Below are 23,222 nucleotides of genomic sequence, written 5' to 3' on the forward strand. Positions count from 1 at the left end.
GGCATCGGCCTCCCAACCTGGGTGCAGTGTGGCTTCAGGAGATGGGAGGGTGAAGTGTTTTAGCTGTGCCTGCGACCTGGTCGCGTTGCCAGACACCGTGTCCTAAGGCTGTCCTGTCCAGGTGCCGAGGGAGGCTGGCAGCAGTGATTCCAGTGCTGCTCCTGTTCCTTGCAACTCGCCCTAAATTGGATCATTTTCTCAGCCCCAGGGGAGGGAGGAGGCTCCACTGGCTGCGCTGCACCTGACAGCAATGCACCTGAGGCCACCCTCGGAGTCCCAGGACACCCAAGCAGGGCCCCCCTGAGTGAGAGCCACCTGGCCTCTCTGTGCCTGACACCCCAGTCCAGCCATAGCCCCCGCTCTGTTAAGAGAACAAATTTTGGCCCACTGGGAGGGACACAAGCCTCTCCCTGGGATTCCCAATCCTGCCACGTACCCATTTGGGTTCCATTTATCTGGGAGAGGAACTGGGTGTCTGGGAAGGCACTCCAGACTCCAGAGGGAGAGCCTTGGCCTGTCCCTTCCTGGGTGTGGGGAGCTTCTGCCAGGACCTCGGCTCACCTGTGCCCAGGGGAGCAACCCGGTCAGGGCTCTGAGGAGCACTTGGTGACTGTAGCTACTGAGAAGCGCCTGGCCAGAAGTGACAAGAGGACAGAAGTGTCAACCCACGCATGTTTTCAGGGCACGGGCGGGGGTGGTGGTGGTTGTTTTGTTTTAAGAAAAGTTCATTTGTGATCGATTATTCAATTAGGAATACTGCCAGGCATGGTGGCGCTTTTTTTAAAGGGCAACAATAACCTAATAAGTCAAATTTGATTTGGCAAACTGGCGTCTGTAGGTTCTCAGGGTGACCACACTGCGATGTGGCTGAGATGGGAGAAGCGTGAAAGGGCAGGTGACAGGGCTGGGACAGGAAAGGTGGTGGGGTCAGGTCTCATGTGGGTACGGGTCCTGCCAGGTCCCACCCCAGGCAGTGCAGCCCAAGTGCCCAGTCCTGGGGAGAAGCAAGCCACTCCTGCCCAGAGTCAGCACACAGCAAGCAACCTCCTGTCCCGGGGATGGAGACCAGAGTCTGTCTTCGTTAACAGGAGGCCAGTCACCCCCACTAAGCATGCAGGGACGACTCTTGGGGCACAGCCTAGGACAGGGACCCTCTGCTCACCCGAGCCCTGGCTGCTTGGATGTGCTGGCCCTGGGGAATAATGAGAGACTCCCCAGTGGGAGCAGGCAGAGAACAACTCTTGGAGTCACCTGCAGGACAGGAGATGGGATGGGTAGCAGCTGTGTCTTTCTTTATTTGGAAATGGGGGCAGAAGTGGCTGGGGTCGCCCCCCAGGCTCCCAGTGGGCATCTCACTTGAGCTCGGAGCAGCTGCCTCCCACCTGGTGTCTTCCTGAGAGGCCACTGGCCAGGAGAGAAACTGAATTCAAACTCTGTGTCCCAGGGCAGTGTGCAAGCTGGGCCTCAGTTTCCCCGCCTGTAACACATCGCACAAGCAGCTCCCAAGGGCCTCTCAGCCCGGCCCTATCAGCAAGATGGGGGGGGGGTGTGACTTTCTGGACTCAGGGACCCGTGGCTGGAAGGGGCACAGATTCCCAGACAGAGCCACGGCCAGGGCAAGACTAAGCACCTCAGGGCAGGGCGGCCTGGGGCGGCCTGCAGACCAGCGCCCCCTAGTGTGAGGACACATCTCCAGCGCTTCCCAGACCTGGGCTCAAGTCTAATTCTAGTCCTTTCTGGCTGGGTCACCTGGAGCCCATTGCTTAGCTGCTCTGAGCCTCTGTTTCCCCATCACTGAGGGTGGGACAGGCTGCCAGCTTGGGTTAGCTAGAAACTCGAATTATGGAAGAGGATTGAGTTGAAATAACTTAAGCTGAAAAGGAGAATCCATCCAGCCTCTGGGGGACAGGAGGCAGATGGGTCTGAGGGTGTCCCTGGAACACAGAACAAAAGCCCCCTGCACGTTCTCTGTCCCCGTCTCTCAGTTTCTGGCTTGCAACTCCATTACCCTCTCTTCTACCTGTCTGGAAGGCAGGAGGTGACCGCCCAGCTACAGTGGGCTTTCACTCTTCACTCCCACCATGGGAACTCTTTCTTAGTCCCAATCCCAAATCTCCATGGGTTCTAATTGACCCATTTTTGAGTCCTTCTAGTACCATCTGGTGACAACTGTGTGGGAATATAGGGGACTTCATGGCACAATAGGGCTGCCAGGTACCTGCCTGTGCAAATGAAGAGAAGTAGTTGTGGGAATTAGTGAGCTTACAGAAGCTGGGACTTGTGTCCAGGTCTGACTAGTTCCTGACCCTTGGCTTTGAACCATGTCCTAGATTGGATTCCCACCAGCAGAGGTAGGGACAGAGATTCTTGTGTAGGTGGATTATTGCAGGTGAGTCCTAGTGAGAGAGTTGCAGAGCATTCAGGCAGCTGCAGGCTGAAGAGAAAGCCAGGGAAGCCTTGGCCTGGTCCCTGCAGATCTCTGGGGCCCCTGTGAGGTCCTCATTCATAAGGGGCCGCAAGGGGAGGGATGACCGCCAGGCAGCCCAAGACCGCTGCAGTGTGGGCACTGTGCTGAGCCCAGAGCCCCTAAACCAGTCGGGGGCTGCGGCGGAATCCTCAGGACTTCTACTCCTGGCCAACCTGGTGACGAGCCACCCCCAAAATAAAGACCCAAACAGCAGGACGTGGGTCTGTGTGAACCTGGGGTTAAGCTCCATCTTCAGATCGGCTCCTGGAGTGAAGCCAAGCAGAGAGTGGGCCGGGATTTTCAGAGCTGAACTCCGACATCCATTTAAGAAGCTGTCTATCACCATGACCTAGAAATGCAACCAAGGAGTTGGGATAATGCCACCAAAGGGTCGCGATGCCCTGATGAGTCTCCCGACAGGCGCGAATTTATATAATAATCCAGAAGCATTTTCGGTGCTAAGTGGCCCTGCAGCCCTGGCCAGGCCCCTGGGATGACGCCAGTGTTACTCACGTCTGATGCTTCTGCGTAATGCACTGGAACAGAAGGAATTGTGGGAGCTGGGCTCTGAATTTCATAAGAAGTTTTTTTTTCTTTTCCGAATGACATTTTTGTGGCGTTTGTAAAATCCCAACACTTGGACTTTGAGAATTATTCCTTCCAGCCATTCTTCGCTTTATAAAAACAGTGAAACATATATAACATAAAATGCATTGTTACATACACATGTATATATATTTTTCTCATTTTTTGAGACATATCTTGCTGAGTAGCTCAGGTTAGCGTTGAATTTACAGATCTTCCTGCCTCAGCTTCCAAGGTGCGGGGATTACAGGTGCAAGTCACCACTGTGCTGGGCTGTTTCATACACTTTTAAGTTCAAGATTCCCTGGCACTAAATACATCCACACTGTTGCATAAACACCACCACTGTCTGATTCTAGGCCTTTTCCATCTTCTGTCTCCACTGAACACTGACTCCGCATTCTTCCTTTCCCAGGTCTGGCCAGACCCCGTTACAGTTCCTGTTTCTATGAATCCAGCTATTCAGCTGCCTCCTGTAAGTGTGATCAGAGGAGATGACAGACAGAGGTGTCCTTATGCCCCTTAATATGACGTCATCAAGATTCCTCCAGCTTGTAGCCTATTTCAGGATGCCTGCGTGCGTTCCTTCTTTCCTCTCTCTCTCTCACGCACCCTCTCTTCTTTCTTCCTTTTCCTCTTCTATCTATCTATCTATCTATCTATCTATCTATCTATCTATCTATCATCTAAGCACTAGTTGAGCTCAGGGGCTTGAGCAAGCATACCACACGCACTCTACCACTGAACTATATTTCCAGCCCTTTTAAAAGAAGTTTTATTTTGAGAAGGTCTTCATAAATTGTCCAGATTGGCCTTAAACTTGCAATCCTCTGGCCTCAGCCTCCCAAGTGGCTGTGCTCCTGCAGCTGGTAGAACATCTTTCCTCTCTAAGGTTGAAAAATCACCCACTGTCCGCATGCCCACGTGCAGGCACACTCAGGTTGTCCCCACCCTTTGGGGTGTTATGACCAATGCTGTTAATGTGGGGCTCCACCTCCAGTCATTCTGGACAATGTCCAGGGCTAGAATTGGAAGCTGGGAGTCCAGGGATGTGATTTCCTGCGGTGGCTGAAGCCCGGCCCTGCAGGGCTGGGAGGGGAAGCCAGCTTCCTCCGGGTACACTGGCTGATTAACGAGTTTACTTGCATATTTCAGGAATTTTCAAGGTGTTCACAGCTCTGCTTAGACCGGAGATAAAGGAGTCCCCAGATGGTTACCCAAAAGATGGCTTGGGTGCTGATCACAGTCCCTGGAGACCAGCAGAGGCTACAGAGGCTGCACCCTGACATTCCCTCCTGGGCCTTGAGGCCACCCCAGCAGCAAGGAATTGGCCACCATCTGTCCCTCTGGGATCTTAGTGACCATTTCAGGAATAGAGACCCAGAACTGTGCCCACAGCTGAACTTGCCAGAAGATAACATCTGTCCCTGCCTCTCTCAGATCTCCAAGGGCACAGTTTACAACTAATGCTGCTTTTGGCCCCGTCAGTATCCCTTATTTGCTAGCCCCTGAAGTGCCCCCGGTAAGGAGGGATCGCTCAGAGCCTCCCCTCCGCCCCCTCCCGGAGCCTTGCTTGGTGTCTGGCTCGGTGGCGAGCACAGGTGCCTTTTGCCCCTTCGATCTACCTGTGTTCAGCTTGTCTCAGCACGTGCAGCGACGGGCCTTCAGGGACTAAGTCTGCCCAGGGACGTGGCCTTGCACCTGGCTGGTGAGAGGACATTAAATAGGTGAAATAAAAGCCTTTTCTCTCCACAGCTGTCTGGGAAAGTCGATCAAGTTTGCTACCCGGCGCACCTGCTATGATGCAGTTTATAAACCAGAACATATCTGGCTATGTAGTGATTCCTCAGAGGAAGGCATTCGCTGAAGATGGCCACGCCAGGGACCTGCTAAGAGCCTGAAGACCCCAGCCCCGGCCCTCACCGCCAGGACCTGCTTTGTCACTTGAAAAAAAATTTATCCAACAAACTTCACATTGGCCATAGGTCTTTGCAGTGGGATAAACACACCCCCATGTTTGGGGTCTGAATTGACATGCACACTTCCCAGGAGACTGGAAAGCAAGCCTCACCTATACCGTCACACACCTGCCTCCTCCCTGTACCCCCAAGGCCCAGACTGGCTTGAAGTCCACACACAGCCTCTGCCTGGCACCAGCTGGGCTTTGGGAGGTCTGGATTGAGAAAGGAGGGGACACATGAGGGTCCTTGTAATGAACTGGTCACATCTGTAGAGAGGTAGGGAAAGGAAAATCAAACCAAACAGTGCCCAGAGGATTGTTATTTCAAACCTGTTGCTGGAGGTCAGTCCTCCTGGGATCCCAGGGGGCTTCACAGGACCATTGGCACAGGGCCTGGCCGTTGTTTTTGCAATGGCCACTTACTGGCCACTGCACAGCGCCCTGGGTTTGGAATTCTGCAGTGAAGCCCCAGGAAGGGCCTGGTCCCCTGCTGGGCCTCCAGGCCTCCAGTCCCCGCTGGTCACACAGGCATTCAGGTAGTTTTGAGCTGCTCATAATAACAATGTTTTGTGCTCGCTCTGGCAGCTCATTTACCACTAATAACATTTGATAGGCCCTGGCCACTTTTTTCCTGTGTGACATTTTCTTTTTTAAAAACACTGAGCTAAACACATAGAACATGTATTTCTTCAGATCTGAGCCAAGCCTTTGAGACGCTGATTACCCTGAAAAACACTGAGGCCATTTAGAGCGCATTTGAAAAGGTATATTAAATACTTGCTGTGTACTTCAGAATGTCTGGGGCAGCCACTAATGCTCAAAGGAAAGAGCATTTCATTAGAGGCTGCCCGGAGTTTCTGTGTCCGTTCTGACTTGGCATAGCCCCCTCCAAGGGATCCTTACATTGGGGACAAGCAGGTGGGGGGTGGCTCAGCGGCAGATGCTTGCCTAGCACGAGCGAGGCCCTGGGTTCTGCCCCCGGCATTACACAAAACAAAACTGTGCTCTTGGAAAGAAAGTGGAACGCTCAGGCCAAACAGGCTCTGCTATTTTATAGATTCTTTTGTTCAGGGCACAACTCCCTGCTCTGGACTGGAGGTGGCCACAGAGGTTGAAGCCCCGGATGTTGGCTTTCGAAGGGAGCAGCATGGTTAGATTCACAGCAACGCCCTGGAAGCATCGGAAGTGGAGCTGGAGATGGTGGTGTTCACCTGCCCGGAGCCCCAGAAACACGTTTTGCTTAAAAGAAAGGAAACATAGTTCAATTGTGCAGTGCCAACAGCTGTCAAAGCCATGTCTTTCTATAAGGATCATTGCCTGTCAACCAATGTTAGTACACTGGCTCCAAATTCTGATCAGTTCTCTCAGTATTTTCTTTTCTTTTTGGTTTTTTGAGATTTCGAGACAAGGTCTCACTGTGGGTTTCGGGCTGAGCTTGGATTCACTGGCTTTACACTCTTGGCGATCCTCCTGCCTCAGCTTCCTGAGTGCTGAGATTACAGGTGTGGGCTATTGTGCCTGGCTTTTTCATATTATTAATAAATCACATAAACTACTCAGGCATGGTGCCACTTGCCTGTAATCTCAGCTACTTGGAAGGGTGAAGCAGGAGGGTTGCAAGTTACTGATTCAAACAATAAAATAAATGCTCAAGGAGCTCAGGCTGGAGCACTCGCCTAGCACGAGGGCCGCGGTGATGCCTGGTTGCTCTGCCCTTCATCCCAGCACCTCATGGCGGAGTCCCTCCACCCCCTGGTGAGGACGCAGAACTGCATGATTGGAGAGCCTCGGAGATCTTATAAATTCCCTGAGTGCTCCCATGGGGGCGAGGGCAGGCGGGCCCTCTTGGAGGAGGCGGGGACCTGGGGACCTGGCGGAGACCTGAGAGTGTGTCTCTGCTGGCACTTTCCCCGTCCTCTGCTTCCGGGCACTGTGAGGTGAGCAGCTTCCTCCCTGGAGCCTTTCTGCCATGATGCTCCCACCCAGAGCCAGCTTGCTGTGGACTGAACCCCCTGAAACCAAGGAAGAATGAAACCTCTCCTCCTTCAAGTTGTGGGTGTCAGGCATTTTATCCACCCATGGGAAAGCTGACCAGTAAACCTGTTTCACTGGTCCACTATGCAGATGGCCTCTTCAATGGCACAGACTTTAACAGGGGTGAGGACCTGTAAGGCCATGCTGCCCGCCATTCCGTCACTGCTGCCCTTCGGGTAGAGGCGAGCTTCGAAAAGCTTTAGAGCTGTGGCCTCTCCTTGCTGCAGGCAGGAGCCCCCCTGCCCTTGTGGGGCTGGCTTTAGCTCCCGCCACCATCTACCCTGTCCCTGACACTGTTCTCCTAGCACTTGTTCACGTGCACCTTCGGGAAGCAGCCGGGGATAGTTCTGCAGTGTCCCCGGTCCAGGCTGGTGGCAGCTGGGCCAGCCTATCCCAGGACCCAGTGACCGACACCTGATTTGTGACCCAGTTGTGCTCTGGACCCCCTACTTCCATTTTTTAAAAAATGTTTGTTGTTTGTTTTGAGACAGGGCCTCACTATGCAGTTCAGGCAGGCTTTGAACTCCCTGTGATCCTTCTGCCTCAGCCTCCCGAGTGTTGGAATTACAGGTGTGGTACGCCACACACAGCTCCCATTCTGTTTTTGTTTGTTTGTTTTTGTTTTTGGTACCAGGGATCAAACTCTTGAACTTGCACTTGCCAGGCAGGCACTTTTGCTGCTGAGCTAAATCCCCAGCCCTTCCATTCTATTTTTTTTTTTTAATCTTTTTCCTTTTTATTGGTACCAGGGATCGAACTCACGACTGCCTGCTTGCAAGGCAGGCGCTTATGCCGCCGAGCTAAATCCCCAGCCCCTTCTTCCATTCTATTTTTAAGGACTTTCTTTCTCAACATTTCACTCTTGGTGAAAAAAAGTATTTATCACTAAATACTGTTTCTTGGGAAACGAAACATTTTAAGGTAATTTTGAAATCTCTTAATAGGACAAAAAATGCATAAGAGCCATCTTCACATCAGAACTGTTTGCCCAAAGGGGAAATTAAAGCTTTCTTTTATTCTCTCCCTGGTCACAGTTAAGATTTTAAGCCCAACTAAATCATCTGCAGATTGCCTTGGATTGGTCTTAGTTATAAAACTGATTGCTGTTCTTAGGAACAGTCTGAGGTCCAAACTGAAGGCCAGCTGTGGTGGTGCACAATTGTAATCCCAGCACTGGGGAGGATGAGACAGGATTGCCACAAGCTCAAGGCCAGCCTGAGCTACATGGTGAGACTGTGTCTCAAAAAAAAAAAAAAAAAAAAAAAAAATCCAAACTGACAGGGTTCAATGAGCATAAATACCCCAAATTTCTTTAATCTGTCCCTGGTTCAATGAAGATGAGCCCCAAAACATAAAACAGACCGTTCCTATGACCACAGACTCAGAGTGGATGTGGATCCGGACAGTGGTGACGCAGTGTGATCTGGGTGACAGGTCCCCCTCCCCAGGGGCTGTGCAACAGGAAACCGCAGCTTCCCATCATGCGAGGGCCCAGATTCTGCTTGTGCTGGGCGGGTTGCCTGCAGCCTTGGGGGGCTTCCCAGAGCCTTGAACTGCCACTCCAGGGATACCCATGGTGCTGTGTCTTGCTTGTTATTTCCCTCATACTGTCCCCACCTGCCTTGAGAAGCTGGCTCTCCACCTCGAGGGCACACTGGCCCTCACTCTTCTGCCCCACGTGCTCACAGCAGAGCTAACATCCTGATTCCGTGACTTATTCTGATCCATGCTGAAGTCACTAGGGGCTGAGGATGGCCAACTGGGGCCAGCCAGGAGCTGGGGCTACTTCTGCTCTTACCCCGCTGACATTTTTCTGCACCCTGGATCCCCAGCTGAGCCTCTTTCCTCAGTGGTGCCAAGTCCCTTCACCTTGCCTGACCAGTGGCCTCAGGACATTGGTACCTCCACAGGCCCATTTCTTTACCTGAAACCGAGGAGAGGACCTTTACCCAGCTAGTGGCCTCTGTGATATGTTTTAGATGAGAATTCAAACTTTCTTCTTGTAGTGGGGAGAAGAGGGGTGCCTCAGGCTAGGGGTCGACAAATGATCTTCTCAGCCCAGGCTCTGAGAACTGCAGAGGTCCAATTGCTACTTGAAGGTTTGGGGCATAAGGGACACGTGGTAAAGGTGGGGGAAACGTGGTAAAGGCATCCAAGGGCGGGTAAGAAACCCCTCGGCTTCTCCAGGAAGGAGCTTCAGCAGAGGCTGAGACCACAAAGGACAACCAGAGGCACCCAGGCTCTGTGGCAGGGTCAGACAGAGACATTGCCCCCCCCCCCCCCCCCGCATCCTCCTGGCTGATTCCTGACTGCCTGGATGAAAGAAGCGGTGGTCCAGGGGCCTTTATCTGGGAGATGCTTCAGGCACTGCACTGCTCGCCTGGAACATGAAAGCCGCGAGCGTCCAGGCAGCCAGGGCCGGGCGGCCTTGCGTCCTTTCATCTTCGGAGAATCCGCTCATTAGGGCTCTGAGTGGTGCTGAGCGCCCTGCCTGCCTCTGGCCGTGGCCCCAGAAGATATGCCTTGAGTCCTGGTGCTGTGAGCCCGCGAGGGCAGCAAGCACCTCCTTGTGTCAGCCAGCGGTGCTTAAGGCAGAGCCGAACCCCTCAGGGACCCAGCTTACCGGGACCTCTTCCACCCGGGCCCTGTGTGAATGCAGGGGGTCCTCGATCCATCCACCTCTGACCTAGTGGATTTGGGAATGGGGGGCATGGAAGGCCTTGCATCCCACTGACCTGATCTCTCTGCTGGCTTCCACTCCCGTTCTGAGCCATCTTTGGGCTAAAGTGACCACCTGGACCCTCGAGGGGTCGACTGCTGTGTTTGTGCCTTCTAGAAACCATCGCCCTGTGTGGCCCTTTTGGGACTGACCCCACCCTCCGTGCACCCCTTGGGGGCCTGCCCTGCGGGGCCAGTTACCATCTTCCCTTCCCTTGGGACCTACATCGGAGTGAACCCTGGATCTCAAGTGCAACGCGTGCGTGAAAGCTTGTTTCCAGAACGAGGGGAAATGTATCTGTGGGGGAGTGAGCAGGCCGGGGCAGCCGGAAGGTGGAGAGGCAGGTAAGGGGCAGCCTTGGGAAGCCTGGAATGCTGTGATGGGACATACGAGCTGGGTCCTTGCAGAAGGCTCTTTGCAGAGGGCTTCCCCGTAAGGCAGTTATGCAGCTCTGTGTTCAGAAAACTCAAAGCATTGACTGCCTGCCTTTCAGCCGGCCTGAGCCCACAGCTGCTTTGACCAATAGAACATGACAGAGGTGACGTGCCTTTCGGAGGCTGCTTTTACTTCTCCTGCTTACAACTCAGTCACCATACTGTGAGGAAGCCCAAGCAGCCACAGGCAGGATAATGAAGGACCTGGCCACTGTCCCCGGCACTCCAGGTCTCCAGACAGCACTGACTCACCAGCCACAGGATTTCCTCCAAGGTGGACCCACCAACCCAAGCCCAACCACTCCCTTGACACTGCTATCCCTGCCAGTGTTGCAAAACTGAGCAAATAAATGCTTTAAACCATGAAGCTTTGGGCTAATTTGTTACAGGGCAATAGGTACAACAGATACCTGAGACACTGGGCTTGGAAGGCTGAGATCATTTCCTGGACTTATTGATGGGGGACAAGCCCTTGACAGGGCTGAGCAGGATCCAGGACTGGGGAGATCCTGAACATACTTGACACAGTCTCCATGCCATTTCCTGTGGAATCCACAGCAGCCTCCTTCCCACTATTACTCCCATGACCAACGGTTTGCAGTTTCCTTGGTGACATGGCCCAACATAAGGGACCAGCTGTAGGGCAGGGGCTGCCGTCTGGACAGCTTGCAGGACAGCTGTGCTCCCCGGAAAAGCTGGCCCTAACAATGGTAATTGGTAATGTCCTTCCTTTTGGAAGTCAGCCTGACTCTCCAAATATAATAACAGAGTTTGAGAATTAAATTTTTGCCCCCTAGAGTCACTTTAATTTTTCCTCTCAGGGTCACAGTGTTTCCTGGTGTCTTTGCATCACTGGGGAGTGGAAAGCTCTTGTCACTAAGAATGCATCAAATGTGTTTCCCATTCATTAGTGTTTATGCTCATTTTTTTAAAGCCAGATCTATGTCTTTAAAAAAAATATTCTAGAGGACGGACCTCCCCACCGTCCACCTGCCACAGCGTACACACACAGCTTTGGTTTAATTTGAGCTGCAGATAAAGAACAAAGAACTTTGTAATATAATCCATCCCATATATGGCACAGGACATTCTGTGCTCAAAACTTACTCTGTTTATCTGAAATTCAATGTAACGGCACAGCTTGTGTTGGTATCTGTCTTAGCATACCTGAGGCATCTGGGGTGAGACTTGCTGTGTAACAGGGGGGACTGGTGGAGGATTGGGGGGTTGCTCTTAGGGAAGACCGCAGAATAAGATGGGGTGTTGCTCCACAGAGCCAGGCTTGGGCAGTCAGCAAAACCAAGTTCTCCGAGTGGGAAGCAGCCGGCCCCGGCGTGTGGGAATGGGGTGACCAAGCGTCCCAGGTTACCTGGAATGTCTTGGTTTTCTCACAAGAAATTCCATGTGCTGGAACCCACCGGTCCTCGGAACCTGGGATGACTGGTCCCTCCCCACAAGCAAGGAGCACATTCCAGATCCAGGAAGCACTCAGCACAAAGCTGCTGTGGTGTGTGCGCTTCCTCCCCGGTTCGGCTCTCCTCCCGGGGCTGTGCGCTCCCGGCCATTCGCTGCTGGCAGAGATGAGGTGGCTCTGCCCACAAAGCTCCAGCTGGGGATGAGCCTGGGCAACACTGTCCCTCCTGGTCCTGGACCTGCAGTGACACAAAGCAGCGTGACGTGACAGAGCTGCCAGAGAGCAGGGAGGGGAGGGGAGCACGCCATGCAGGGACGGCCTGGGCCAGCTACCAAAGTGTGAGGACAGGTGAAAAGAATCTTACAGGCTGATGGTGGTGGACAGTGACAGAAGGGGCCTGGGGTTCCTGGGGAATCAGTGCACCACCCTAGAAGGGGAGCTGGGGACACAGTGTGGCTGTGAACCTGGAGCCCGCTTGGCCCTTACTCACGACCTTTGTGTAGTTAGATTGCAATTTGACAGAAGGCTTTGTAAGTGTCCCCGGCTTCCGAAATCCCTGAGGAGCAGATAGGAGCAAGACTGTGGATGGCTTCCCTGCCCAGGTCAGGGCCCAGGTGGACAGGACCCCGTAATTCTAACACTGCCCCCCCCCCCACCTTTCTGCTCTTTTTCGCTCTCCTGAGGCACCAAATCCTGAATCTCATTAGCCAGATGGGCTCCCAGATGGCTTGGGGAGCTGCGACGGGGCCTGAGTCAGGACCAGGAAACAGGTGTGGCTTTACAAGGCAGCTCTGAGTCACCTGCTGCACCTGCCCCCACCTCAGGCAATTGAAGGCCAGGCCATCACCAACTCCCGTCCCTCCAGACAGCACTGCCCATAAACTGCATGCATCATCCCAGGGCACAGACGCAGCCCCCCAACTCCTAGAGAGGACTTGTGCCTCTGAGAGAGCTCACTGCACGGGTGGGACTGCAGGGTGGACACCCGAAAGGGAGATCTGAGGTAGGCGGGGCCACAGTAGGCAGGGCCGCAGTGGACAGGGAATGAAGATTTTCTAGGCCTTGAGTCCATGGCAGTGGAGGAGAGGCTGGGGGAGCTCGGCTAAGGGTGGGTTTGGGAGAAGAGTACAGTGCTTCCAGGCAAGGACAGCGCAAGCCAAAGAGCCCAGGGCTTGTACAATGACCAAGGCAAGACCATCAGAACAACAGCCCCATTCCACTCACTGTAGGATATTAGGGGAGACCTGAGCTTGCTTGGGAGCTGTGTCCAGGTTGGATGGTGGAGGAGAGGCCTTACTGACCACCATGACACTGGTGGAGGGTGTCCGCTAGTGAGGAGCTAAGGACCTTTTTTTTTTGGTGCTGGGGATCGAACTCACCACCTTGTACTTGCCAGGCAGGTGCTTATGCTGCTGAGCTAAATCCCCAGCCCTGACTAAGCACTTTAGAAGATGCAGATCTCAGCGTGGCTCTAGTGGCCCCAGGCTGGCCTCAAGCCACTTCCCTGGGGACGGGGGGGAGGGGTGTTGCAGTGTGAAACCTGGGCTCTGTACCCACTGTTCTGCAGGGCGCATTCATGTCCTCCGTCTCAGCGCCACAGGAGTAGGCAGTAGGCAGCGAGGTGCCTCGGATGGCCAGCAGCAACTCCAGGTACCTGTGACATAAAAACATTTCCTCACTCTCCCAGTAGTCATGAGGCCACGGTGGGGACCCGCAGGCTGTGTGCATTGGCCACTGTCCCCAGCCATGCCCTTTAAGAGCGCATCTTACCGACACCAACTCCTTGCCTGCATCTGCAGTGATTCGGACTTGCATCTGTTTGTTGCCTAATTTACTCACCGAAGATTTGCTGGGCGTCTGCATGAGACTCTGATTATAATAATCCCAACTACAGCTCATAGAAAACCCTCTAACAATACCGGCTTAAAGAAGAAAGACAAGCAATTGGGAAAGAAGCCCAAAGCAGGAGCTCAGGGACCCAGACCGAGGGTGACCTGGCACCTAGGGCCCTTGGGTCTCACTTTCTTTCATCTGAAGCCATCATGCTATGGTCCAAAATAGTCCCCACCTCCAGCTCTCGCATCCACCTTCTAGGCAGTGGGAAGAAAGGAGGACAGGAAAGAGCCGCCCATGTGTCCCCCCTCTTGGAATGCTCAGGGGTCCCTGCTACCCCACCACCCATCGGCTCCGGCTCCCTGAACTCACGGGCCTCTTTCTCGTGATCCGTGCATGTTTGAGTCTCCCCTAGAATGTCACCCCCCACCCCATGAGCTTGGGGACTTCTGCAGTTCACGTCCCTGCTGCAGCCCCAGTGCCAGGTCGGTGGGAGCACAGGTTCCCAGTGGGTTGCAGTGCAGATGGCCTCAGGCCCCTTGCTTTTGGGGGTTGTCAGATTTGGGTTGTTTTTCTGGGTGGTGCTGAGCAGAACTTCTAAGGAAAGATGAGCCAGCTCAGCAGGGTGAGTGGGGTGAAATGCGGCTTTCAGCTTGATTTCCATTATTCTAATGGTGACCCATTTTGTCTGCCACACACTGGGCCATCTTGAAGATGACAAGTTGACAATGACTCTCAATGGGTCATCGCTGAGAGTGGAGCCCATTAGAACACTGGCCGTGGTTCCAGCACAGCTTGTACTGGGAAGCAGGGCTGTCAGCCCAGTCACGCTGCGCTCATCTACCTGATGGCCCTGCTGACTGTGGGAAGCCCAGGCTTCCCGTTCCCGCCTGTGCGGGGTGGAGGGAGGGTGCGGGGGACAGTGTGAGGCACCAAGTATTTCAGGGCTGGGGTCCCCGCCATGCTCAGTGTTGATACAGTTCCCCTCACCTAGACAAGGTGGAGCAGCAAGTGCTGCGCCCCATGGAGGAGGACCCTGGACCCTGGAGGAGCCAGGCAGCAGTGTGTTTACAGCGTAGAGGAACCTAGCTATCCACTGGAACCTTTTTTTTTGGTACTGGGAAATGAACTCAGGACCTTGCACTTGCCAGGCAGACACTGTACTACTGAACTGTATTCCTGTGTCATTGTTGCTTATGGTTTTTTCATGAGACGATGTGAAAAATATGGCCAAAGGGTGGTTTCAGGTTCTGTTTCATTTTTGTTTGTGTGTCTGTCTGTTTATGTGTTGAACAAGAGTCCTCTATATTGACCAGGCTGGGTTTCGACTCTTGGGCTTAAGTGAGCCTCCTGCCTTAGCCTTCTGAATAGCTGAGACCTGATTTTTGACTCTTTTAAAATTAAATGTTCTTAGCTGGGCATGGTGGGGCACAGCCTCTGGGTGGCCGAGGCCAGACGATCTCCAAGTTTGATCTCAGCCTGGGTGATTTAGCTACTTAGCAAAACCCTGTCTCAAAAAAGAGGGTGTTGCTAAGGACGTAGCTCAGTGCAAAGGTTCTTGGTTCAATCGCTGTCTGTTAATAAATAAATAAATACTTGTTTCCTTTCGTTGGTTTGTGGTGCTGATGCCTCCTGCGACCCCGCTGGCTGCTCCAAGCCTGTAGACGAGGGCTCTGTTCCTCAGGAAAGCTGGGGGGCTATGGAGAGATAGTCCCACTTGGGGACAGCAGGAGGCTGTGCAGTGTGCCTGCAGGGGCCACCTTGTCCCCACTGGGAGACCCCAGTCCTGGCTCCGTGGCTGAATTCTCCTGAGGACCTTGGGAACATGAGAGAGCAACAGAGGTGACCAGCAGTGTTGGTTTCCAACATTTGCAAGAAAGCGAGAGACTTAGAGAGAGGCCCTGTAAGTACTGCAGGTGGAACCCAGGGCCACACACATGCTAGGCAAGTGCTTACTACTGAGCTAGAGCCCCATCCCTTTTAAAAATTTTTAAACAGAGTTTTGCTAAGTTGCTTACGCTGGCCTCAAACAGGATCTTCCTGCCTCAGCCTCCTGAATAGCTGACATCATAAACTAGGCCACAGATCATGAGCCAGGGTGTAAGGGCCTGTAAAGGAGGTTCTTACAGGTAAACTCCATGAAGTTTCCTTTAAAGCAGAACAAGAAAACAAGACCGTCCACTGACCCAAGTGAAAGCTTATTAGAACACACCTCGTTTTCCAGCTCAGGACCAAGGGACAGGCTGTTGTCTAGTTTTTAATTTATTGTGAAGATTTAGGTTCAGAATTTATGCTTTTTCAAACAGACCAGGACCTGCTTGACAAGGGTGATTGAAAACAATGTGTGCCCTGGCTCTGGAAGAGGGCCTTGTAGCAGAAAGGAGAGGGCTGAGACTGACCGGGATGTCCCATGTGCCTGAATGGACTTGTTCTCAGAAGAAAAGCAGGAGTTCCCAAGGACAGCAGGACTCACCAGGAACCAGCAGTTGCCAAAGCAGTGGCTTCCCCAGGTCACCCGGGCACAGTGGTCCCAGCCCCTGGCAGCTCCTCAGTGGCATTTACATACAAGGACATGGGCATGAAAGATGTCCCTGTCACTTCTGGCTGAGTCCCGGGGGAGGATTCTTTCTCTTCCACATCTCAACTGGTCTCTCCTCCCTCCACTGTCCAGGTTGCCATGGGGATAGCCCCTCACCCCTCTTCCCTCCCAAGCAGGCATTCACTTTGGGCTTCACCACTCGGGGTCTACCCCTTGCCCCCTCCTACCCAGGCTGCAGGAAACAGAAGTGACCCTAAGTCAAACCGAGTCCCTGAGAACTCTCTGCCCCTCAGCCCACTGTGGCCAGGACTCTGCTCCTGAGGCCCCTCACCATCTGCTTTCTCTCCCAAGGCCCAGAGTGGGCACTCAGCACACGGGCCAGGGCCCTGTGCCCCCTCACCAATGCAGAGGCAGATGGGTCTCGGAGGTGCCCACCCATCTGCACAAAGAACCTGTGACTGAAATATGGGAGACATTGCCATTTGTCCTGTATCCTGGGGATACTGGGGTCCCAGATAGCCCATCTAAAATTCAGCACAGTGAGTTGAAGACTGTGGGGGACTTGGGTTGCACCCGGCCAGGTAAAAAGGCTCAGTCAGGTACCTGGTCAGCTGACGGTCCCCTCCCTCCACAGAAGCCTGGAGATGCCACTGCATTCCTCTGATGTCCCAGGTGGGGTGCCACCATGCATGTGGTAGAACCCGAGCTCAGGAGGTATCTGGGGATAAGTCGAGGGTCTCCTCCTGCTGCGGTCTTCGTGGCCTCTGAGAGTCAGAGCAGGTATCCAGCAGGGTTGCCAAGTGGGGGACAGGCCAGTGCCGCTGTGTCGGGAAGGAAGGGCCCACAGCTGTCCCGCATTAGCCGCATTAGCCCTTTTAGCAAAGCAAGACAGCGGAGCCCCCCCATCCCCCGACCCCCCGCCAAGGACGTTCCGGGGTCTGACCCCCACTCCAGCCCCGGGAAGAGGGTGCTCCGCAGTGGGGATGGAGGAGGGCCGCCTGGACCCGGGGCCGGGTTGGGTGGGGAGGGGTTCACTCTCCAGACCCGAGGTGACGGGCTGCGGAGGGTGCGGGGCTCCCCGCTGCGACGCGCACCCCGGGGGAGCGGGGTTCCGGTGGCCGCGGGCAGGAGGCGGCGCTGAGCCCGGTGACGCATAAATAGCGGTGGCAGCGACGTCTCGGGCCGCGGACTCGTCGAAGGAGCCCGGCCGCCGCTTCCCTCTGCAGCCGCGCCATGCAGTGAGCGCCGCCGACCCGACCCGACCCGACCCGACCCGACCCGACCCGACCCGACCCGGCCCGGCCCGGCCCGGCCCCCGACACCGCCGCCCGCATCCCGGCGCAGCCGCTCCGGGTCCCCGCGCGGTGCCGTCCGCGCTCTCGCCCCGGCCACCCGCGGGCTCCGGGCCTCCCGCATTTCCCGGCCCGCCGCCGGCTGCCCCAGATGGCCAGGCCCGGCGCCCTCCTGCTCCTCTCGCTCCTGCTCGTCGTCGCGCTGTCGGCCTCCTCGACGCTCGGGTTCCCGGTGAGTGCGGGACGGCGCCTCCGCGAAGGGGAGAAAGCGCACCCGCCGGGGTGCAGGCTGAGGCGCAGGCCGAGCTCCGCCGCCTGGGGGGGGGGGGAAGGGGTCGGGGGACCCGTGGCCGAGGCGCTGGGGCCCACGGGACGCTTTCTCCCGCCGGGCGCCCGGCCACCGCAGCACCCCGGGGACGGCCGCACCCCAGGCAGCCCCTGGGGGGAGTTAACGCCAGCCGGTGCTTTCTCCCGCATCTGTGGGTCCTGCAAAAGCCCGGGTGCAACAGCGCCTGTCACTTGGAGAAGGTGAACGAGGACTTTCTCAGGCTTCACGCCTTGCTGTGCCTGAACGCCCTGGGCGCCCCCCACTCTGGGCACCCCCTCTCTGACTCTCTGACCCCCTTTTCTCCACCGAAGGCAAAGGAGAAGAGAGGCTGGACCCTGAACAGCGCCGGCTACCTCCTGGGCCCGTGTAAGTGACGCAGAGTGCAAGGTGGCTGCCCCCGCTCCTCAGTTTAGTTCCAGTCGGGGCGAGGAAGGGGCGTTTCCCTGAGACTGAGCCAGCTCGGAGCGTCACCTGCCTGTCCTATCCACAGCAGATCCTTCCTCCTCCTCTCCTACCCGTTCCCCTCACTGGGATTCTCCGGAAGCTACACACCCCAGCTTTGAGGTTCCTCATTCTCGGGGAGCCTGAGGGTGCCCTTTTGCGTTGCATCTCACCCGCAGTCCTGAGGCCTTCCTCTGCCTGGCTCCCTTCTTTCCTTCATCTCCCGAGGGAGCCTCCCCGCTCCAGCACCTCCTCAGGCCACCTGGAAATCTCGGCATCCCTTGGGGTCCTGCACATCCACCCGAGCAGAAGCTTCTTTCTCTGGCTCCCACACTGCACCCTCCCACCCCCAGAGTGACCCCTACCCCAGGCTTTGCCCCAGCTTTCTGGGGCTTTCCTGTGCTCCTGAGGGCTCCTCGGAGCTCTGTTTGGGGGAGCCTCCCTGGATACCCTCACCCACTCTGTGGTTTTCAGAGTACCCCAAAACCAGCTGGCCTCAGGTGCCAGCTCCATCTCAGGTCTGTAAGCTCATCGTGGAAACTGCCACTAATCTTGCCCGAGGCCCCAACACCTCCTCTCAGAATTAAATTCAGAGTGCTTCCACCCTGCTCAAGCTGGTCCCTTCTCCCCTCTGTCCCCAGCCGCCCTGCCTCCAGGGCCTTGCCCTACTGTCCCTCTCCTGGCTGCTATTCTGCAGTCAGAGTCTGTGTCTCACACACCCTCGCGGCTTTGACAGGTGTAAGCGGGACTCACAATACCGAGAGCCCCCACAGCCGCTGCCACCAGCACTCACTCTGCTTTGAAAGCTGAGTTTGGGGTGATGTAGAATCAAGAGGGCTTTGGTCAGTTACAGCGAGTGTCAGTCAGGCCTTGCCACGGTGGTGGCAGCAGTGGTGGTGATGGTGTAGACATCTCTGAAGTGTTGTTTTGAGCCACATCCATCAGTATCCAGCTTCTGCCACCCTCGGGTGGACTAACATGGTGTCTGTCCTCCTGTCTGTCATTGTGTGGAGCAGCATGAGGTGCTGTTAGGGAACCCCTGCTGAAGACTCTCCTTGTCAAGGAGCTGTTGGGGACTTTGGAGATCCCCTACTTTGATGGAGGCCAGAGAGAGGCATGCACCGGGGAGCCAGGCCCTAAGTGCACCCTGCCCTCCCCTCGCCACCCGCCCCTGGTCTCTGCCCCTTGCATGCCCTTGGTCTTTGCCGTGCTGCCTTTGCACTTGGGTTATTCCAAGGGAGGTGATGAGGGGAGACCGTGGCACCTCCTCCCACTCAATTCCCTGCTCATCTCTTACCTAGGGTGGTGTTCAGTTCGTAGGCATGATCAGATTTGGGCCAACTGTCTACCTTTAAAAATATCCCTATTTCCTGCCCCTAACCTCAGAGCAGGAGATGAACAGTGCATTCCGCAAATTCCAGGCCCACCAGAGGGAGAGGGACGTGTGGTGTGGTTTTAAAACCCTCAGGAGAGGAGGGCCCTGCATCCCAGTGTTAGGAGTGGGTGGCTTCTCCTCCTGCAGGCGTTTGTTTTCGAGGAAGGCAAGCGTAGAGCTGACAGAAAATGCCTGGGTCAGGACCACACGTAGTCACCTGTACCATGTCCTGGGACCCCTTCCCTGACACCCAGAGGAGTGGTTCAGGGCATCTCCTGTCCTCAAGCCTGTGCCACCCTGAGTTCCACTCCTTGCTAGGCCCAAGAGAAAGGAAGAACCCTCAGGAGAGTACTCAGCCCTCCTGTGGGGTGTGGAAGATGTATTTCTCAGATGGCATTTTGAATCATGACTAGAAAACAAACTCGTGGTCACTGTTAAGGTCGTGTGGCTGCCGGGCTGGGTCTGCAGATGTGCGAGTGTGGGGGATGAGCAGCTGTGGGGTGCGCTCTGTGTCTGTGAGGTCCCATAGCTCTGAGCTGACTCTGAAATCAGGCTGCCTCATTCCTCTGTCCGTTTAGCACTGAGCACTCTGTCTCTGGGAAAGTGGATAAATATCCCTTCTCCTGGTCTTGTGGATGGTGCAGCCCACCCAGGCCAAGTAGCCAGGAACTCTGAGCCTCGACCTCATTCTCCTTTTCTATTTTATCTCTGAAATGCACCCCATCTATCTCAGCCACTCCTCCCAGTGCCACTGGGGGGCTTAGTGTCCTTGTCATTCTGACCTAGATCAGAGCTCTCTGCTGCAGTCACAACACCCCCCCCCCCGCCTCCATTTTCACACACCACACACACACACACACACACACACGCACTTGCCTTGTCTCCCTCCTTCCCTTCCCCAGCCCTTCTTCCTGCTGGGACCCAGCACCTGTCTGAGAACCGTGCAGATGGTCACATTTCCCCAGGGCCCACCTCCTTACATAGGGTGCCGAGGAGATGACCTGCCCTCTCCTGCAGTTTCAGACCTTGGCTTATTTTCATAGTCCAGCTGTTCATGTGTTTCAGTTGTGAGCAGCTGTGTGTCCCTGGAGGGTGGGGAGGCTATGTGTCACAGTCATGGCAATCGGTGCCTCCCCCTCTGATCCATGAGCAGATGCCATCGACAACCACAGATCGTTTAGCGACAAGCATGGCCTTGCCGGCAAGCGGGAGCTCCAGCCAGATGGCGATGTTCAGACAGGTGAGTGTCTGGGTCCCCTTCAGCCCCTCACCTCCTAGGTTATGCCGTGGGCACTGCCATGGCCTCAGCCCGGCCTGGCTGTGACTTGACTAGGACCACGTGACCTCATCACATCTGTCATTTGCCAGAGATCAAAGCAGTGAGGCCAAGAGTAAGGATGCGGTGCAGCTGCAGGGACAGCAAAGGAGGTGGCCGGCCAGGGCACTAGGCCAGGCAGGGGCTGGCCTGGCTTGTGTCCCCCGTGGAGCTGGCAGGAACCAGCCCTGGAAATGCAGAGGGCCCCTGGCTGGCTCCCTGGCCTTGAAGACCCCAGCTCCTCCCTAGGATGGCTGACGAGAGAGGGGGACAGGGGTAGAGGTCCCCACGGTGCCGGTGCTGAGTGTTGGTCTTTCCTGCCTTCTAGGGAGCTCCGACAGGCTGTTGCCTGAGAGCAGCATCGTGCGCACTGTAATTGAGTTTCTGACTTTCTTACATCTCAAAGGTATGTGAGGCACCACTGATTTAAAATGCCACTTGGGGCATTTGGGGGAGTTGTAGCTTACGGAAGAGCATTTATTTGTTCTATCCCCAGCACACACGCACACGCACAGAAAGAAAGAACATGTCATCTTTTAGAACCTTGGCCACACAGAGTCCATCAAGAAAGGATCTGTAAGTTGGATGTGGGATCCCTTAGCCTGAGATTTCATTATCAGGCTGGTCAACATAGCAGAAATCTCAATTCAAAACAAACAAGCAAGCCAGCCAGACCTGATGGGGCAGGCCTATAATCCTAGCACTTTGGGGAGGCTGAGTCAGGATTGCTAATCTGAGCCCAGCCTCGACAATTTATGTCTTAGCATAAGAAAATGTCCTGGTTCAGTTTCCACTACTGAAAAGAAGAACGCAAAAAAAGAGAAAGGGTCTGTAGAATGCCCCTGGGAAGCAATGAGTTCCACTGATCATCACGGGAAGTGTCCTGCACAGCCGTTGCTAGGATCACAGGCACGTGACCGGTGTGCTGGGGCCAGGATTTCACCACAGCTGCAGCACCATCACCACAAGAGTCAGCAAACCAGCGCTGCTTCCACAAAAAGAGTGGGGCTTCGGGCGCCCATATTTATTGGCATTGTGACAGTTGCTGTGCCCGTGAGGACAATGCTCGGCCACAAGCCTGGGGTCTTTAAGAGGCCATCTGAGCCATGTTCCGTGGGCATGGGAACTAAGGGGCCTGCAGGGTTCCTCATGCAGCTTTCTTGCAAGCCAGGCTGCCTTTGAATCCACAGCCTTCTCGGTTGGTCCCTGGGTCAGAACTGCAGAGAGGCCCACGTGGCCAGCAAGGAGGGGACTGACTTTCCAGACTCATTTGGGTGTCCCATTGTCCCATTGTCATTAAGTTTGGCAAGGTCCAGGCTAACACTTGGATTCTCCTATTGATTTTGTTTGTTATAAGTGCCCTGGTTGCAGGACCCGGAGGATTTGGGGAGGGGCTGGAGGGTTTAGGGGCTATAGCTCAGTCCTTAGACCCATCCCAGGCAGGAAGTGTGGGAGGGGGACTTGGAAACCACGGTGTTTGCTCTACAACCCTAAACTGAGGGGTCCCATCCCTCTGTGGGGGCCTCCGGGAGCCTTTTCCTGTGAGGAGCTGATTGGTGCTGCTGGGCATCTATGTATTTTAGTCTTAAATTTTGAGACGTGGAAATTCTCTGATTAGGAAACACGAGTTTTTCTAAGCAGCAGTTCTTGAAAGCATTAATGCAAAAGCCTGACAGCGTCCAACACTCAGTGCGTGAGTTAAGTCATCAAAAGGACAGAAATGCAAGGTGCTGAGCCTAAGTCAGGGTGTTGTCCTGAATCCTGGAGGGCAAGCCCATGTCCCTCCCAGGTGACACCGTGTGGAGCGCTTTTCTGTAGGCCTTGCTACCTGTGGTTCTTTCCTCTGCAGAGGCCGGGCTCCTAGGCAACCTGCCGGGCATCCCCTTGGCAGGGTCCCCCGAAGATATGGAGCAGTCCTGAGCTGACACCTTTCCCAGTGTGGTCGTCTGTGCTGTGTTTAAAGTCACCTTAAGATGAGGATAAACTTATGCCAACTTCCGTGATTCATTTCTGTTCTCTGCTTTGACTCTGTGTCGTCACCATCGAAGCCTCTTCTTTTGTAATTATTTTGAGTGACAAAATAAAAAATAGCAACCACTTGGGATTTTCTGATTCTTCCACCCTTTAATCTTAAGGCTGTCATCCCCAGTGCATCTTAAAAGGTGAATCTAGATGAGAGTCATGGATAAATCCCATACCGAGGGCTGAGTCACCGCTTGCTTTGTGTTTAAGGAACATAGAGTTCTGTCACTATGAGGCTGAGTTACATGTGCTCGGAGGGTAAGTGTGTCACTGAGCTGAACAAACACACAAGCTGACCGACCTCCCTGCCCCTGCCCCTGCCCCAGAGCAGCTGCTCTTTAGGGGACCGAGTACCCCGGGTCCAGGGGGTAACTTGTACAGATGTGTGCACGAGGAGGCTGCAGAGGAGAGCGGGCGGGTAGAAGGCAGAGACAGGGGCAGAAAGGACACACGTGAGATCTATT

The 23,222-nt window shown here is 54.9% G+C and overlaps 1 protein-coding gene across 1 annotated transcript; it reads left to right on the forward strand.

The window, feature by feature from the left end:
- The first annotated feature begins 17,184 nt into the window (after window positions 1-17,184).
- Window positions 17,185-22,833, forward strand: Gal (galanin and GMAP prepropeptide). The gene is made up of 5 exons (XM_005003032.4): window positions 17,185-17,509; window positions 17,917-17,971; window positions 20,575-20,661; window positions 21,065-21,142; window positions 22,586-22,833. The coding sequence occupies exons 1-5, from the start codon at window positions 17,429-17,431 to the stop codon at window positions 22,654-22,656; spliced, it is 372 nt and encodes a 123-aa protein (XP_005003089.1). The 5' UTR covers window positions 17,185-17,428; the 3' UTR covers window positions 22,657-22,833.
- The last annotated feature ends 389 nt before the right edge of the window (window positions 22,834-23,222 follow it).

This window comes from Cavia porcellus, unplaced genomic scaffold, assembly GCF_034190915.1.
Source record: "Cavia porcellus strain 051 isolate PalLab524CR breed Dunkin Hartley unplaced genomic scaffold, mCavPor4.1 scaffold_17, whole genome shotgun sequence".
NCBI lineage: Eukaryota > Metazoa > Chordata > Mammalia > Rodentia > Caviidae > Cavia > Cavia porcellus.